Source organism: Phoxinus phoxinus, assembly GCF_949152265.1.
Source record: "Phoxinus phoxinus genome assembly, chromosome: 16".
Taxonomy (NCBI): domain Eukaryota; kingdom Metazoa; phylum Chordata; class Actinopteri; order Cypriniformes; family Leuciscidae; genus Phoxinus; species Phoxinus phoxinus.
In genome coordinates this window covers 23,584,769-23,603,583 of record NC_136891.1, presented here as the reverse complement: position 1 = coordinate 23,603,583, position 18,815 = coordinate 23,584,769, and the positions used below count along the sequence as shown (strand labels likewise).

Genomic DNA, 18,815 nt, shown 5'->3' with positions numbered 1-18,815 from the left:
TTGAAACTACTGCGGAGACAAAGACACCTACATCTTGGATGCACTTCAGGTAAGCTAAAACATATCAAAATTTTATTTCAAAGTGAACTATCCCTTTAATTTGTGTTCATTTGAAAGTCTTGGACAACATGAGGGTGAGTAATAATCGCAATTTCCATTTTTGGGTGAACTAACCCTTAAACAATTGTAGAACAATTTGAGAAATGGTTAGAAATTAATATAATAACAATATTAACAATAATAGTAAAAATAATGCACAAGAGAATGTTTCATTAGTCCATTGAAAAACTTTGTGGAACATCAAATTGGACATTTGGTGGGATTTTAAGATTTTTTTCGGGGGTCTCGGAATGGTTCACTGGAATTTGTGAGTACTACAAACAAACTCAAACTCCACAAACAAACAAACTGACAAACAGATTGTGGTTTGCTTATATTGAGAATTAAGGAGAAGTTTGCAACAAATCTAAAAATGTCCTTTTGTGTTCCCCAGATAACAGCATACAGGTTTACATTTTTTAGAATATTTTTTTTAAACAAAGTTCCTAAAGTTAACTAACACCACAAATCCTACTAGCTGAAGTCGGATGAACTAGCCTAATAAGAACATAATTTGCTATTCCTGCTTACGGGTCTGAAACAGATGGTCACCTGAAGATTATAAATCTAAACCAGAACACTTTCACAAGAAACTGTTCCAGTGGTTCTTTCTCTCTCTCTGCTGCAATAGGTTTTGTCTAGTAAAAACAGCACAAGAGGGAAAGTGAACATGCCAGATGTACTGTCCATTAATCTAAACTGCTCTATAGAGTCTGCATCAGACGGCATCCTGCCAAGAAAATGCTACTAAACAAACTGCACAAATGGGGGAAGATGGGGGACTTCACTGGGGAAAAGATCTCCTACTGTTACAAAAAATAGAGGGGATTTGTGTTGGGGTCACTACAAGTAATGTGACTTAATCAGATTACTTTTTTCAAGTACCTAGTAAAGTAACGGATTACTTTTTAATTTACAACAAAATGTCTGAGTTAATTTTTAACTTTGTTTTCCCATTTATTGACTGACAGCTCTCCTGTCCCAGTGTTTCTACAAATTGGCAGTGTATATGTAGAATTTAGAAAACCTTGTTATTAGCGACACCAGTGGCTGTTAAGAGAACTGCAGCCATCAACTATTGCTCATGCTCGCACTCGTGCACACGTACAATACACGATACCGAATGTGATTCAATGACCCGATATACTCACAGCTCTCTTTCGTTCTTCACTAAAGTAAAAAAAAGTTGGAAATACCTTTGCAGTGATATACTGTTATCGAACAGTCGACAGATGAGGTGATTAAAATTACAGTGTTATGAAAGCTTGATTATAAAGTATGTTTGAGACTATAGACTAGATCTGGCTATGTGAGACTATAGTTTGAATGAATCCCTTTTCTTTGCATGACACACTGTCATTACAGTACAGAAGAGCTCTTTCGGCATTATCATTCATTTCCTGTTTAATTGAACGAAAGAGAGGCTATCGGGAGCGCGAGAAAATGTCACATCCTATTAAATTTCATGGGGAAAACGTCGTGAGCTTTTATAGAAAATCCCGGGGAAGGTCTTGTTTTTTAAGTTCATTAAAAGCAGTCCACACACTGGAAATAAAAAAAAGCTATTAATACATTAAAATTCTTACATATAGCCTATTTACATGCTCTGATATAGCGCTGAGTATTTAAATTAAGGAACTGTCATCAGCACAAACATGGCAAGCAAATGTAATAATTGATAAAACAATTTAAATAAATACATTTCTCCCTGACATTTTTGTAGTCAATTGTTTATTAAAACAACAGAGACACTGGATGTAAAAAAAGAAAATGTCTTAACACAAAGTTACATGAAACCGTGTATCCGATCACAGGCAAATATCCATTTCTTGTAATGTGAAAACCTGCTGGGCCCTCGTCCATGTTTTTTTGCATTTCCTGTATAGCAGAACATGAAGACAGAGTGCTGGTATTAAAATAATCTCTCATGTTATGCATCACATCCATGTGTCGGGATGACTGCCATGTGATCTGTGCAGCTAGTTTGTAACTGGCTCACGTGTGTCTGCAGTGGGCTTTCGGAGACCCTACCAGCATTCTTCACAATAGTACGTATGCAACATCTTGCTCCGTCGCAGCCAAAAAACGGCCAGACTGAACGGTAATGTGCGTCATAGCCATGAAGGCCAAAGAAACCCACTGGTTGCTTACAGATGCATTACAGAGCAACTAAGAGGGACGATTTTACAATTGAACATGCATGTGCAATATTCATGTGGCTCTGTGTGGGCAAATTGATTAAAGATGCGGATCTATTATCCTTCAAACCCATTGAGAGCGTTTCCTGAGGCAATCCTGCGAAAGGAAACCACAGGTTATCAAAGGCTACACTAAAATCAGCATCTTTGCCACATAAAAGGGATAGTTCATCTAATAATGAAAATTCGGTCATCATTTACTTGACCTCATGTCGTTCCAAACACATGACTTTCGTTTTTCAGTAGGAACACAAAAAGGACAAGTAATGCACCATGTCCAAGTTGCCCTTTTCCAAACAATTAAGGCAATATAAAAATGACAAAAGACACTATTAAAAGGCAGGGTAGCCGATCGGTTCCAGAAACATTTTTTGTTGCCCTGGTTGAAAGTCTTTTCACATCCTGATAGCAATCACTAAGTTAAGTGGTCTAAATGTGTATGTATGTATATCTATATATATATATATATATATATATATATACACACACACACACACACATCATTCATACCTCCGCACACACCAGAATGAATCTGCAGCAGTCAGGTGGTACAGGTCGGATCTCTTTAAGTTGTTTATGCTCATTATTATTGTAGTTGTGTATTTTGAGACATGGTGTTTTTATGCCGTCTCTCGTCTTTGCAAAAACTGCTGTACGCGTGGCTTTGAAGATGCTCTGAAGGAAGGGTGGGATCTCTTGCTTCCAAAACTAACTTGCTAATGCTAGCTACCCTGAAAATTGCCCACCCTACCTTTAAAGTATTTGCTTGTATATTTTGGTATCATAATGTCAAACCCTGGCTGTATACAAGTTCAAATAGCAAGATTAAACTTCCGGCCATTATTAAACTTTTTTTATGTTATGGCCGATAACCAATGAAATGAACAAATTAAAATAAATAAATAAAAAAGTCGTGGTAAGACAATTTTCAGTTAACCTTTTTTGGTACATTTTTGGTAAATTCCAACCTGTAATTATAACTAAAACTATTACAAATTGGTTTTGGTAATTGAAAAAGCTGAAATGAAATATAGAAATTAGATTAAAAAAGAAAAAAGGAAACATTACTTTGACAACTCAAAAAAAGTTTACGATTAAGTACTAAAGAAGTTAAAGATGTTTAAGATGAAATACTAAAGTCACTAAAACTTATAAATAAAAAAATATTAAAAAAGCCCAACAAAATTAAAATACTATAATAGTAAACACATAATACACAAATAGCACTGTAACTCACAACGCCATAATATGGATTCAGAATACTTGGAATATAGTGCCTGAGTCATTAACCACTTTAATGTGTTTATGATGCACAGATTATTTATTTTTTTAACTGGTTTCTCATTTTGCACACAGAAGGTGAGGGTTGCCAAGTGCCCTTCAGATTGAACAATGTTATTGAATAAATAATCACTTGCTTCTTTATTGCTTCCTCAATCTTTTCACACATTTCAATTAACTTCAGCAGATCACAAATCTTCAAAATCTCTCCTGCTTTCAGAGCCTCAAAGACAATTAACCTCCACCGAAAAGACACACACACTCAAGTCACAAAAACACACACAGACAACACAAAACTCAATGAACTACAGTCGACCCATGCAAAAAAAGAAAACTAAAACACCAGGCTTCTGTTGTGATGTGTTTAACAACCTCTGCAGATGTTGCTAAAGAGTTTTTGATTTCAGTAGAGTTGATAAAAACCTCCATCAATTAAAGCAAACCAATAATAGCATAGAAAAACAGGGCAGGACTGCCAGCTTAATGATATCATTGCATTATTCCACTCAAATCAAACAAACCTTTCCATTCCACCCAGGGCATTGTGGGTCAGTGCGTGCTTATGAGCGCCTGTAAAAGAAGGGTAATGGGGTGGTACAGAGAACAGATCCGTATGCATATGCTGGAAAAAGTTACGCAATTTCACACATCACTCTACAAGACATTTTCATGAAGTTTTAGTGTTTTAATGCATGCAATAAAGCCTCTGGTCTGCATTACAGCTGCCATACAGGATCATACTGCACATGGATGTGTCGGCTATACACATAATCTGAACCTTATTAGAGTCAACATTCTTGGAGAGGCACGCTTTTGACTACAGGCATAAAGTCTGGTCTACCTTGCAGCATTTTTTTCCAAGAACCAAGCATTTATACAGGAAGGGCCATCTGACCAGTCTGACAAGTAAAGATAACAACCAGTTATTAGGTTTATTTAACAGCAGAAATTGAATAATCAAATGTAAAAACAAAACGCTGCTTAGTCAAGAGCAGTGAGTGATTTTCTCTTTGTTTTTTGTTGCTTGATTAACATTTAACACAGTCTAAAGCAGGTTTATTAGGCTGCTGTCACTTTAAGAGCTGCACAGATCCAGCATATTGTTACAAACATACTATCTTTCTCAACTGTTCACTCCACTTAAGACATAACTTACGGTGTTTATGTAAATACTCACCAATACGGACATTGTGACACCATTTTGTCATATAGCCTAAGCTTGTGGAAGAGAACTGATATCGGGATCATGCGGTCCGAGAGGTCGCTTCCTGTGCGCGTGAGTACTTTGCTTATTTTTTTTATAACATTAAGCATATTACAAGTGTCCAGTCTATTCTTTGCAGTCAGCTTCGACCTAAAACTTAGGCTTTTCATAATCTTTATTAAATCATGCAGTTGTTGAAAGCCATTGAAATATGCATATCGCAATAAGTGCATTTGCGATATTCCAATCATTTTGTAACAATGTAAAAGTCTGTATTGTCACTTGAGGGCACTATACATTTTTATTTATTATTTAACACAAAAACAAATAAATAAGAATTTCAATTAGGATACTGATAAGCCAGCAATTATTTTCATGCACTTCGTCAATAAATGTCTGATATTAAAATTCCTAATATAAATTAAAATTGTGCAGCTGTAATTTAACTCCCTGAGGTCGGGCGGAATATCTTTTAATTAAACCACCAAACCATCACCGGAACAACAAATTGTAGTCAAAATAAGAATAAACTAACACTATGATTTGTCCTACCACAAACAAAACATTTACGATGTGTAATATCAGAAACAACAGTGCATAAAGCCATAGCCTGACATGTACACTCATATTTCGTCAACCTCTGCCTTTAACTCCCTCATGTTACTCTACAACACAAATGCTTGTGCGGCCAGATTCAGAGAAAGCGTCAATAATCCTTCAGCAAATCCCTTCCACAGAAAACAGCCAACATCCAGATATACTTCAAAGCGAGACAGAGAGCCAAGATCTGATCCAGAACGAACCATTATCTATACACATTCGTCGACTGATACGCATGTTCGCTAAACCGCCCGCTAAATAAATCCCAGACATTTTGAAAATCTGAGGTTAGTTTTGTATAGTCTTCCATAGAACCAGACCCTCAACTTTTCAAAGAGGGGACCTGCAATTTCACCCTCTCCTCTCCTCTCCAAGCAAGCGTGCACGCATCCAAAACCCTGCTGCCAAGACAATCAAAGCCAAACAGCACCGCATAATCAATCAAACCGTCCAATGACTGAAATCGGTAGACATAATTGTACAAATTACTGTAATTACCATAAATAATGACACAAAAAATTCACGCCAACCACAATAATTTCCCACAAACGCATTAACAAATCACGTAACATTTAGTTCTCCTCAGTCGCCTTGATTTTGTCTCTTACAGCCAGAAAAAAAAGCCCCAAACGTTACATTAGTATTCAATGTGTGGTAGCCTCATCAAATGCTTTATAAATCACAGGCTGTGTGGCTTAAAGCCCAACCTTACAGACGGTGGATAAAACATGCCTGCGCTAATAAATCGCTCAAAGGAGAGAGAGAGAGAGAGAGAGAGAGAGAGAGAGAGAGAGAGAGAGAGAGAGAGAGAGAGAGAGAGAGAGAGAGAGAGAGAGAGAGAGAGAGAGAGAGAGAGAGAGAGAGAGAGAGAGAGAGAGAGAGAGACAGACAATTTTGGGGTTCTTATTGTATAGACAAAAAAAAAAAGGTCAAACAAAACTAAAACAAAATACAAACATATAACTACAAAGTTCAACCAAACATAACTAAATGACGACAGAACTTCCTTTTTGAGTAAACTCTCCCTTTACCCATTCCAGAGATGCAGATGCAATTTTATTGAGAGATCGATTTGTATATAATGTGTCTAGTTGCTCGGGCTGCAATTAAATGTGCGGTTTGTCACAAATATCTTAATAATACAGCTCTTTCAAGACAAAATATATCTTAAAAAAATAAATAAATAAATAAATATTCACAGCCAGTGTGAAACATTATGGTCAGTTCACCCTGGCCACTGGCAAAATGTTAAAAAATTGGACCTCGCATAGATCTTAGAAGCTGGTGTGTTTTTTAAAAGTATACTCCAATAGAAGTCATGGATGAAAAGCCCTAAAGCGCAGAAACATTTCACTGTGCGTTTACTGCCCTCTGCTGGGAAACTATGGAACGGCCACAGAGGTGACGGGGTAAAAAAAAAAAAAAAAAACATATCCAGAAATCACAGGCTATTTTGTTATTATTAGAGGTTGGTTTTATTGAACTTGTCCAAATGTAATACTGTGTACGGCTCTTGAATCAGTGACAGCCCTATGAGTCAGTCACACATGGCTTCCAGCCATTTCAGTTAGTTTCCTTTAAGGAAACACTTACACACGCAAACTAATTTGGTTCGGGACCCATAGAAAACGCTGACCAAAACAAACACTCTGCAAGCACCGAATGAGAGACAAAAAGCCTTTGGCATGTAAAGAACAGTTACTCACCAGCTGGCTGCTAACTGTATTAGTAACGGCAGCATTATATGATTTAAGCAACCTGACCTCACTTATGTAAGAGCAGTCAGCGATTCAAATGAAAGAAATTTACTGAAGAAAACATTCTGCTGCAACTCACACATATATGTTCCAACAACTTTTCCCTCAGTGAAAAGTTAACCAATTAGAGGTTGATCTATTTTTTTTGTCTCTTCAATGTGATGACACTAATGGTGATTGCACGAAATGGAAATCGCAACCGGCTTTTCTTCTGTACTGTGATGTGAAAAATGAAAAAATTGATTGGATCATAGAAAGTGAGGCTGTAAAAGTAAATGGACGATTGTTTCATGTTGAGTGAAGGTTGCTGGAGGGGAGGGACTGAAATGTGGCGGTAAACGTCATTAGAGAAACAATGTCGTAGTTGTTTGATTAAACATTTTGAAAAAAAAATATATATAAACAGACAAATCATTTATAATAAACACTGCAACATTACATAAACAATAAGCCCAATATTCTAGGGCTGTCCCCTAATAGTCGACTAAATGTTAGTCGACTAGAAGAGGCTAAGTCGGCAAAAAATGTATAAGTTGGTTAGTCATTGTGGCATCGCACAATCACTTCTATTTTTCCTGATTTTTGGTCATACATCATTTGAAACTGTTATTTGTGTAAACTCACAATGACACCACGTTGTGTTTCTGTGAAATAGAGACAACAAACAGGATGTGCTTTCTGCCGTCTCAGTCTCCTTGAAAACTCAGTGTATACTTGCCTCACAGACATGACAAGAGAAATAGATCTATAAAAAAACTAGAAATGTCTACTTTCAAAAACAAATGCTCTCTGCTTATGTAATCAATATGAAAGAAATGCATTTCTTTCCAAGGCACGTCCACTATACTACGGAGATGGCAGCGTAGTCGACTTCATCTTTGCAGCAGACAATTTTGAAGTAAAATTGTCTAGTAAATGTTCCTAATTCACCCGCCACTGGCAGGAGTAGAAAAGTGTAAGTTTTGGACCCTGTGTACATGAGTGACACAATGAACACAAGACTTACCTCAGGTTGAATGGCTTTGAACACTGGAGCATCCATAAGAGTGATCTGACCCTGCAGAAGAACACAGTAGAATATGCATCACTTATGATGGAAGGAAGTGTTGGCACCTGTCTTTTTATTAATTTATTTTCATTTATATTATAGGTAAAGCATTTCACTTATTGATTTTTTTTCCCCTTCAGGTCAGTCTCTCAGATTTGAAATAGACCTTTAAAATGTTTTGAGTATTTATTACAGCAGAGTTTCTGGATTTATTGTCTTATTTTGAAACAAGACGGTGTCTCGACTTCGCTATCCATCCTTACACGACTGTGTGGATACTCTGTCTACACGCTGTCTAACAGACACATGAATAATAAATCATCTTTTGTCCAATGCTCAGTTGCCATTCACTAGACATTCTTCATGCTTGTATGAATGTCGTGCGTGTGGGGTCAACGTGGAGAGTATGCGTGCATAAATAAAACACGTCTTCAGTGCAGTCTTGATACTGAGACTGGGATGATGTCCTGTATATAGGCTAATGGGCTGGGCCATCAATAAATAAAGCACAGAAAGAAACTCTGTACCCCAGATTCAGGCAGGCGTGTGAAGAATCAGGTCATCGCATTTACATCAGGTGTACTATGGCTCAAAAATGCAGAGCGTCCCCTGGTGACACTGAGATATATCACAGGAATTTATTACTGTTTCCACACTTTGCTTGTTTTGGACATCTGACTAGAATCTAGAATCGTATGCCTGTTGTAGCAGGTCAGCAATAGGTTAGGTAAAAATATTGATTTTATCTTAATTTGATAAATCTGATATTGTGGATTTTTAGTGCACCTCCCATCCAGCAGATGGCGCAGAATGAGTTGGAGATCATGAGAGCCAAGCACACACCTTCTGTGACTTATTGGTTTACAAGATGGATTGTTGTGCTCTAAATTCTGTACAAATTCTTGGATCCCTTTAAAAATAAATGGTGTAGTGTACAATTTTCTTCAGGCAACCCCCTTGTGTTTGGTTTTCCTGCCCATCGACCTCTCAAATCGAACCAAAATCAAACTGAATTGAGAGCTTGGAAAGTCAAAATTGAATCACATCAGTGATATAGAGCCCTATTCAGTACTTTGACCTGTTTTAAACTACGCCTTTTGTCACGTTAAGCGATTAGCCAATCATAACCGAGAACATTTACATATAGAAGTCTTAAAGGTACAGGAGCAAAAACTAAAGATAAAATAAAAATAAATAAAAATTAATTTAACAAAAAAATTAAGTTTGATTTAATTCTGAGGGTCATAAAGAAGGTGGTAAATGATCATGAAAAACTTAATTATACGTGTTTGCAACATTGTAAATGGACTTCAGGCAGAAATACAAAACAGATCGTTGCAGTATTAGACAAGTATAAGTCAACAAGCGGCTGTGTATCTTTTCCTCAAGATCTTAAGATAGTTCAACCTGGGAGTTTAGTTTGAGTCCCTGCATTACCAAGAGAGAGGAGAGTTTGATAGCCTCGCTCGGATTCTGGTGTTTAATTCAAACTCTAGAGAGCATTGCGGCCCGCAGGAATGTCTGCCAAATGACCATTAATTATTACTGAAACTCTGCTGAAGTATTCACTCCTCTCGGTCTGTGCTCATATCTCCTCCTCCCCTTCATCTCATTCTGTTTTCCATGTGTTTTTCTTGTGATCCTTGGCTCTGTTTACATCTGGTACCAGGAGGACCACTGCTACAAATCACAGGGAACATTTCTGTCTGGGATAAACTGAGTGGATCAAAATCGCATTTAGCACTGTCCACTTGTGATTGGACCGCTGAGGATGTTCACCATAAAAAAATTCAAATTCATTATTAAAAAAAAGTTCAAATGAAAAATTATTTACCCTCAATGTCATTTTAATTTCTTTTTTTCTTCCATTTTGGGGTAAAATTTCATTCAATATTACAATATAATAAATACAAATAATAATAATTATTAAAAAAAATCAACAAATAAATATATTCCTATTGCTATAATGCTATTGTCTGGAAAATGAAAAAAAAGTATATAATAATTTTAGTTTATAGAACAAAAGTAACTTAACTAATATTCAATCTTAATTTTTTTGCTTTCAAACGTTAAATTAAAGAGCTTTTATTTTGGCAGAAAGCCGCAGGGAGGCTACTCTTTTGTTAACACCATTTAGAAATGATTCTTGTTACAAAGTTGGGAATAATCTTGGCTCAAGCTCACTTTTATACCTCAGGTTTACGTGAATCATTCTTCAGGTCAGAAGGTCATGTAAATATTAATATAAATATGGAACAAAAAAAACTAGGTGTATTAACACCTGTTTAAAACTAGGTGTATTCAGGGAGAATAAAAAGTGAGGCGAGTTTGACTTACTGCATATTCCTCTGGCGTGACCTTCAGCACGTCGAAGACCACCGCGTCAAAGCTCTTGAGCTCTGATGGGCCCTTCTCACTGAGGGACTCAGAACTGCTGCTCCTCTGGAGGAATAAGGGAAAGAGAGATGATGAAAGATATACAAATCTATGAGCCAAAAAAAGTAAAGCAGGTAAATAGTATTTGTTTCATTGAGTGTGAGCTGACCTCTGAGGCCGGGGTCGTGAAGGTGGAGACGCTGGGCTGGCCATTGGGGACCTCCATTATTACCAAACCATCAGACACTACGGCAAGAGCTCACTCACCATCGTCATCCTCATCAGCTCGCCTGTATGGCCCCCTTGCACACACAAACACACACATTACATGTAAGTTAAGGCCTGGATTGTGACTTAACGATGCATAAAACTGCAGATATAAGTATAATATATTGCATAAAAAGCCGCTCAGATCCACAGGCTCCATAAACCTCCCCAAAACTATAATACTCTCACTTCAGCAGGGGATAAGATTCTGTTGAAATATAGTTTTTCATTATCATCAAACATAATGTTTCTCATTTATGCCAGAAAGCTCCACTGTCTCATTCATCAGCAGCACATTCATCCAAATGTTGTTTTTGTAAAACTGAGACAGGGCAGGCAGTAATGTACTTCTGGAAAATGCTCTTTTTCCTCCTAAATTATCTTTTTGGAAGGGATCTATACTTTCTCCTTGGCAGCATTTTCTACAGGATTCTGGTTTTGCAGCAGAAATTGGTTCCAATGATCACATACAACAATACAATATAAGACAGTTACGTGTTTTTATTATACTGACTTTATTATGATGTATGCATTATATTAACAATTTTATATTAATGTATGCATTAATTGTATTAATTTCATTAAAATACCATTTACACTACAATTGAAAAAAATGTGGGGTCAGTAAGATTTTTTGATTGTTTTTGAAAGAAATCTAGTGAATTTGTTTGATTAAAAACAAAAACAAAACAAAAAAACAGGAAAAACAGTGCATGTCAAAACACCTCCAGGGCCCAGAAAACACCTCAAACCCCAGAGGGTTAACAGAATGTCCCGTGGGAAGAGAAGTGATGATGTTTGAACTAGGGATACACCGATATGAAAAATTTTGCCGATACCGATAATTCTTTATATTTGAACGCTAAATCCGATAAATCCACATTTTTATATAATTTTTGAGAGGCTGATTACAAAAACAAAAGTCTGTCTTACCATTAAAAGCAATGTGCCAAGCACACAATTACAATATTCTCATTATAATTGTATGTAGCCTATATGACAGACTTGCTTTAAACTCAAGGACCACAGAAGAACCGGTGAGGCACTTGGAGCTTTGTTGTAGGTTTCCAAGTCATCAGTTGCCTCTGTAAAGGGTTTAAGGATTGATACGAGTGTTGGTGCTGATGCGTCAAATCCTGTCATAATTATTGTTCTTAGCCAGCACAGATGCAAAGTCTTTATACTGGTGAAAATTGGAGTTCCACTGCGTCTTAACGGATTGTTTCAGTGACTTTTTCAGCTTGCCCTGCTGTATTGAATGTACAGGAACTTTTAACATCAGTAAGGAGCCCAGAAATGGTGACATTTCCATCATGGCAGGAGCAAATACACTGGACAGGGTCACGTTTTGTATGTGCGCTGAGCAATTTAGTCTTGTGTATCCTCATAAGGGACTGACCTTGTTGGCTCCACGATCTTTAACAAAAAATGTTCTGCCCATTTCTGTTGCATCAATGCCAAACACTCTGGGATTCTGCCACAGGTACCTTCGAATGTCTTCCCCCGTCTTTGAGGTATTCTTGAGCAAAAAGCACTCTTGAAATGTAGCTCAGATCAGTTATTAATGTAATGAATATTTGCCGACAAAAATAATGTTTTGCGATAGGATTCTGTCCATATGTCTGCTGTAATTGACCCGTCGCAGGGAGCTTGATTGACAGGTGATCTGACCAATCATACTTCGCCATCCGCCATTTTGTCCGACAAAGCAGTCAGGAGAGTTAGTAGATTAACATGGGAGGATTTGAACTTGAAAAGCGGAGTGTACTGACGCCTTTCCGCGGTTAAAACAACATTCCTTCTTATGTTCATTCATGTTTATTTGATGTTATAAATTAACTAGAAGGAAGAGATGATCCGTTTACGAGCAGCTTTAACCGAGGCTCTACAGCGATCTGTCAGACACATTAAAGAGCCACAAAACAGTATTTCTTGTTTAAATTTCTTTAAAAAAATGACCAAATTTGAAAGGTGAGACTTCGTTATATGTTTAATATCAAAAGTAACCAAAAAGTAACCTGGTCTGTCCTGTCTGTCAGCCCGTTGTCAGTGTCCTCTCTGCTCCGCGATGTGTTTTTCACTGCGTGAGAACACGGTGTGGCGTGAGAGCGGTGTAGCTTGTCGGACATAGCGACAGTAACTAAGGGGGGCGGGTCTTTGCAAACAGTCAATTGCGCATGTGAACTTGAATATTGTTGCAGTGATTTCGTCAACAACGTTTCTAGGCTGAGCCCTCGTTTCAACATGTTTTGATACTGTTGCTGGGTGTGGTAGTATCTCACTGACCTCGAATTTTCCTATTTTTGCCACGGTGTTGACCAAATGTAGGGCTAGCTGATTGAAACCTTTTCCAGACACAGTATCATATGGTCGAATGTCTTGGCAAACAAATTCAACACACAAGTCTCTTGTTTGAACTGCTCTGGCACTGGCTTGGACTTTGTAAATGTCAGTTTAGTTTGAACCTTTGTGATGAGGCATGAGTGGAATAATCGTGTGGACTGATCGTGGAATGCAGACCTCTAGCACACTCGAATTCGTGCTCGTATTAATATGGTAAAATTGACGCCATCATTATGGTCTTTACAGTGTGTACAATCTCTGAGGATGGAGGAAGCCTCCGGAGCTGAAGTTCAGTTATGGTAATGTGCGTTTCTTTTCCGTTAGCACTGTAAGCGGTACACCAATCATAACAGACTGGGCCATCTGACCAATCAGAGCAGCTTGCGAAAAGGAGGGATTTCAGGAAACGGGAGTCGTTTGAGAATCTTTGAAAAATGTGGTGATGTGCAATGTATATTATGAGAAAAAGAAAGTTTTTTTTTTTACTTTTGATGCATTTAAACCTGTTGCTCCAAAACAAAATTAGGAGCCTTTAAAATAGCATAATCTATATTTTAAAACCAGCCCTAACTGTAAGCCTATTTTTTGCTTCTTTTTTTTTTTTTAAATCAAAATCAATTTATGTTCTAATAACCAAATATAAAAAGAGCTGTTGATTTATTGGTCACGCTGTAGAATGATTAAAAATGAACTACTAAAGAGACGTCATCTCTGAAATACATGCACACATTAGCCCTGTGCGGTTGTGCGTGTTGTTAATCTAATGTTCTTGTGAAGCGATGTAACCGTACACCGCTTCCAAAGAACAAGTGCTCAGAGACATTGACAAACACTACAACTGCTGGCCTCACTATCAAAACACCGCAGTCAACATTTGGCTACACGTGAAACAAAATAAGCAGGTGTTCAGACCGTAATGGGACCGAGAATGGCACCGTGTGCATGTGTGTTTGTCTCAGAGTAAACAGGTGCTACGGAGCCATTAGTATGTGTGTGTATGTGATTTAGGCTTCTGTAAGTAACAGGTGTTGCCGAGAGTTTGTTCGACTTTACGGCACTGCCAAACTGCAGACTAATCCTAATCACAGCTCTAATTCACCCTTCACACACAAACACAGCAAATAACAGAAGCACAAATGCTTTCATTTGCCAAAAGACTGCAAAACAACAGTTTATATAGTGTGCTACATGAACAGCACACAAACAAGGACAGAATTCAATTACCGGGTATTTGTCAAATGCACATCGTGATGGCTCTGCTGTGTCCTCCCCTGCACTCGATCGGCTGTATTCACTCCAAATCCTCTGCTGAACAAAACCTGCTGTAAGGATAAAGAAAAGGAAAGAAAAAGAGAAGACACGTTACCAACAAGAACATGTTTTATCTCCTGACTAGAGAATTAATTCATTGATAATTACACATTTAAAACTATGACGCTTTAAATTAAACCAAAATTGCAATACTTAAAAACAAAAAGTAATAAAAATAGCAAAAGCACAATACAAAATAACAAAAAAATTAAATGAAAAGATGAGATATTTCTAAATAGTATAAAACAGTGGATGAAAAAGTAAAATGAAGGTAAATAACGCTTGTGGGCAGGATATTTATTGTGCATCAATTCCAATCTGTAATTTCAATAAAAAAATGCAAAAAGTGTAATAAGAGATGCCGTTCCAAAATTTACTGACTTTCTTTTGTGAAACACAAAATAACTGTTACTTATAGTACTACGCACATGTAGTAACGTGTAAGTAAGTGCGTCACCTTAAAATAAACTGTCACCAATTCTAGTAATGAAATCAAATCAGACATAGCAAGACGCAGGAGTCAGACGTTTTATTTGTGAAATGTTTAGAATTTCACCACTAAACGAATGGTGATTTGAGATGTGGTGGAAATGAGTTGACATTTGATAAAAAGACAGAATGTTCCTGTAATGCATGAATAAACCTTGTAGGATTGTCTGTGGACAAATTGAAAATGGTAATTTAGAGGGTGAAGTGGCAATATGCCGGTAGTTAAATAAACACTGTATGTGACAAACCTAAAAGACAAACTGTGTATCAATGATAAATTCACTAGGTGGTGCTGTACGGTAAAGAGGATAAAAAACAACAGCAGCTGCGTGTGTTTGAGGAAATGGACTGGAGCTGAAGTTTCAGAGAGGTCAGTGTCGGGTCATTAGAGAGGATTGTTTAGGACACTAACACAGACACCAGACGCCACCCACCACATGTCACGATGGGACGAGCCAGATGCAAAGCAGGACGTCAAGCTTTCTTTCCCTCGCGCACATTAAACTAAGCTTTAAAAACATCACATGGCTGAAGCCAGCAAAACATTTATGCATATTAAGGAGAACAAGCTTCCTCAGTCAATAGACTGAAGGCTGAACTGAAGCCATTCGCTCTGGCATGTCACAAACATGCAAAAATGTGACGTGCTTAAACGGTTTAAAGTGGTAACCCACCGATATCAAAGAAATAACCCAAACACCGTCTCACGAGACTAGTAGGCTAATTGTGAAAGCGAATCATTTATTTCCACAGAAAAAAAAATACTCAATTCTCAACATATGTGGCCATAGCTTTTGTTTCCGAGATGTTTCCATGGTAATAAGAGAATGACTCCACAGAAAAAAAAATGCTTCATAACGTCTTCATAAACAGGCCCACACGAAACCTTCGCCCACAGAGCACTGCAGATGTCAAACCGCAAAAATATGGAATTCTACATTTCCCTAGCCACTTATATTTAAAAATCGATTTCAAAGAAAACGCTTTTCTTTTGAACTTTCTATTCATCAAAAAATTCTGAAAAAAGTATCACCACAGTTTCTGCAAAAACATTAAGCAATACGACGGTTTTCAACCTACTATTATTATCAGTTTATGATTATTTATGATTATTATATGTTTCTTAAGCAGCAAATCAGCATATTAGAATGATTTCAGAAGGAATTTCAAGAGGAGATTGAGTTCCAGTTCAAAATAGAGATTTTTTTTTATCCACATAATAGCCTCCAAACGCTATGCAAATGTCACATAAATAAATAAAAAATTTATGCATTTTATGCATCTATGGTTTAAAAATACAAAATGTCTCCAACTAGGGTCGTCCCAGTAAATCCCAGCCACCACTGACCACTTTCCACCACTGACTTTAACATGTTTAAATCAATTTTGAGAGGCACTTTTATGAAATCAGCACAGAAAATGAGCAATCTTTCTGCAGTTTTGGTTTGAAACATGGTAAAAAAGAGGCACTAAGAGAACAATGCTAGTATTAGTAGCTAGCTGACAGCCTAATCCAATGTGCTAAAATATTTAATAAATCCAAGGAGTGGGGGGATTTGGAGAATTATAAGTGACAGGTAAATCTGCTGACCTTTCTGCAGAGAAATATAACCTTGTCTGATCTATGTGGACGGCTGAGCACCAGTAAAAAAAAAAACTGCAGATAAAAACCATAAATGTACAGTGGTTTTCATGACTGACAATGAACTTAGTAATGTCATGCTCGACTGACGGTAAAGATTGTGGATGTTTGTAACCACTGTGCACGTCAGAAGGGCAACACGAATCACCTTCACATGTGTCTGTCTCGCGAGGGAATGTCGGGTTGAGTGTTTTGAGCGTGATGGTGTGACGGGAATGATAAATGTGCGAGATCTCGGAAGGTTGTTGAAAAAGATCGTGGAGAGACGCTCAGAAGCACGGAGGAGGCTGAATGGAGCGAGGGATAGATACGGATGAGAAAGAGCGTGGGAGGTGTCGCTGTCTTGTTTCAACCTGCCGGAGAAACAGTGCAACAGAGAACAGACACTCCGAGCCTGAAGGAATGAGTTCAAGCGGTTGAACTACTCAGATTTTCCCACCTTCACTTACATGTGTTCCCTTCTCCATGTGTCCCATAAAACATGTTCATTAATCTTTCATTTCCCTATAGCTTTTGCTTTGTTTTATTGTGCGTCTGTGTATGTCTGTATGTCTGTCTTTGTTGTTTGGGGGGGGGTATTTACAGTATGAATCACGATTCTATCTACCGATTCAAAAATCAATTTTCTAAATGTTAATTAATTACGTGATGTTGTCGGACAGCATTCGGACAGTTTAAAAAAGTGGAAAGCAACGGGGAAGCTTTAAGAATGAAGCTTGCTTGAAAACAGTTCCTGTATCAAAATAACTCTTATGTACAGGTACTTTTACACCCAAGAAGCACGTTCAACGTGGACGCGCAATGACTGCTTGTAAAAGCAAGTGAGCATCCTGTATCTGAGGCTAAATCACTAAATATTGAGAATGCAACTGCACGTATTACTTTTTCTAACTCCAAGCGGGATTCCAAAAGATTCCCACTCGTAGAGTGCGTGTTAAGCCGGTGTAAAACTTTATTTGCACAAACCTGCAGTGGCAAATGTGTGAAGCAATTTGTAGCTAACTTCAGGAAATGACAGAACACTTTGCGCAATATTAATGTCATTATAGTGCCAACTAGGGCTACATGATAATGTAAAAAAACTGACATTGCGATATGAAAATTTCACCAGATGATTTTGAATAGCTCTATTCGTAAAGAATTAATCAATAATTGGGCTGATTTTGTAGGAGTGCACATCTACATGGAAAATAATAAACAAAACAAGCATACATAAATACAAAAGAACATTTGTTATTATTATTGTTATGGACAGAGTGTATTCAACTTCATCTCGGATGTTTCTCCTAAAATCCCTGAGGAGAGATAAAACAGACACAAATGAGTCACTCCAGTAAAGAGTGTGCAGAACAGCTCAGATAATTAGCTTATGTTTTTGTAAGGAAAGCTATGCTATTTTACTTATACAATGCGTGTATGGCCATAGTGTGTTTGTTAACCCTCTTTTTCCACTTATTTTCATGAACACACAAACAAACTTTGCTCTGAGCCCTGTTCATCCATATTTCATTTGACATTCAGAGGGAGAAAAAAAACACACCCTATGGAATAAGCCTTGAGGGAGGCGATAAGAGGAGACCGTTAAAATGGAAAATATGATGTTTTGTGGTTCAATAAGTAAGCATGATTAAGAACAAGAGAGTTACTGTACACTCCATCTATAACAATAATATTACGTTCATTTAAGCACGTATCCAACAGAGAACAATGGCAGCTCCACAACAGAGGGAAATATCAACATACTGTAACAGAAAAAAAAACAGAAACACAATTGCTGTCTGACACCCTGTCTACACTGGAAGTGAACCGCGTCATGACAACAAAAGTTAATCGTTAAAACAATCATAAATGAAGCTGGTCAAACTTAAAGCAGCCAATATGGCATGATATGTCCCTCTTTATAAGGCCCTATGAAATAAGATTATTTTTTTTCATTTTCAAAAAAAAAATTTTATTTTTATTTTAAAATGATCTGCTTTAATGGTTAACAAAGTTGAGTAATCAAAAAGCTAGTCTAATTAATAAAAATCATGAAAACAAATACAATTTACCATACATTTTTTAAAAGTTTAACAGAAATAAATGTAGGGTCCTATTTCTGAAATCGTTTGTTTTTTTCCCAAATTCTGTTTTCGTTTTAATTTTCCATTTATTCTATTTTAACTGTTTAATTAAATTGTAATTATTTTAATAATCAAAA

At 37.2% G+C, this 18,815-nt stretch overlaps 1 protein-coding gene across 3 annotated transcripts in view; it reads right to left on the bottom strand.

Annotated features, from left to right (window-relative positions):
- Positions 1 to 18,815, bottom strand: part of ralgps2 (Ral GEF with PH domain and SH3 binding motif 2) — a 159,140-nt gene that overhangs the window by 64,496 nt on the left and 75,829 nt on the right. For 2 of the 3 annotated variants that reach the window (XM_079584327.1, XM_079584329.1), the window contains exons 2-5: positions 14,398 to 14,495; positions 10,733 to 10,865; positions 10,525 to 10,629; positions 8,146 to 8,196 (exon numbers count right to left, since the gene is read on the bottom strand). In XM_079584327.1, coding sequence (XP_079440453.1) covers positions 8,146 to 8,196; positions 10,525 to 10,629; positions 10,733 to 10,789 — 213 coding nt within the window. In that variant the 5' untranslated portion in view covers positions 10,790 to 10,865; positions 14,398 to 14,495. The remainder of the gene's footprint in view (positions 1 to 8,145; positions 8,197 to 10,524; positions 10,630 to 10,732; positions 10,866 to 14,397; positions 14,496 to 18,815) is intronic. The other variant, XM_079584328.1, reaches the window with a different exon arrangement.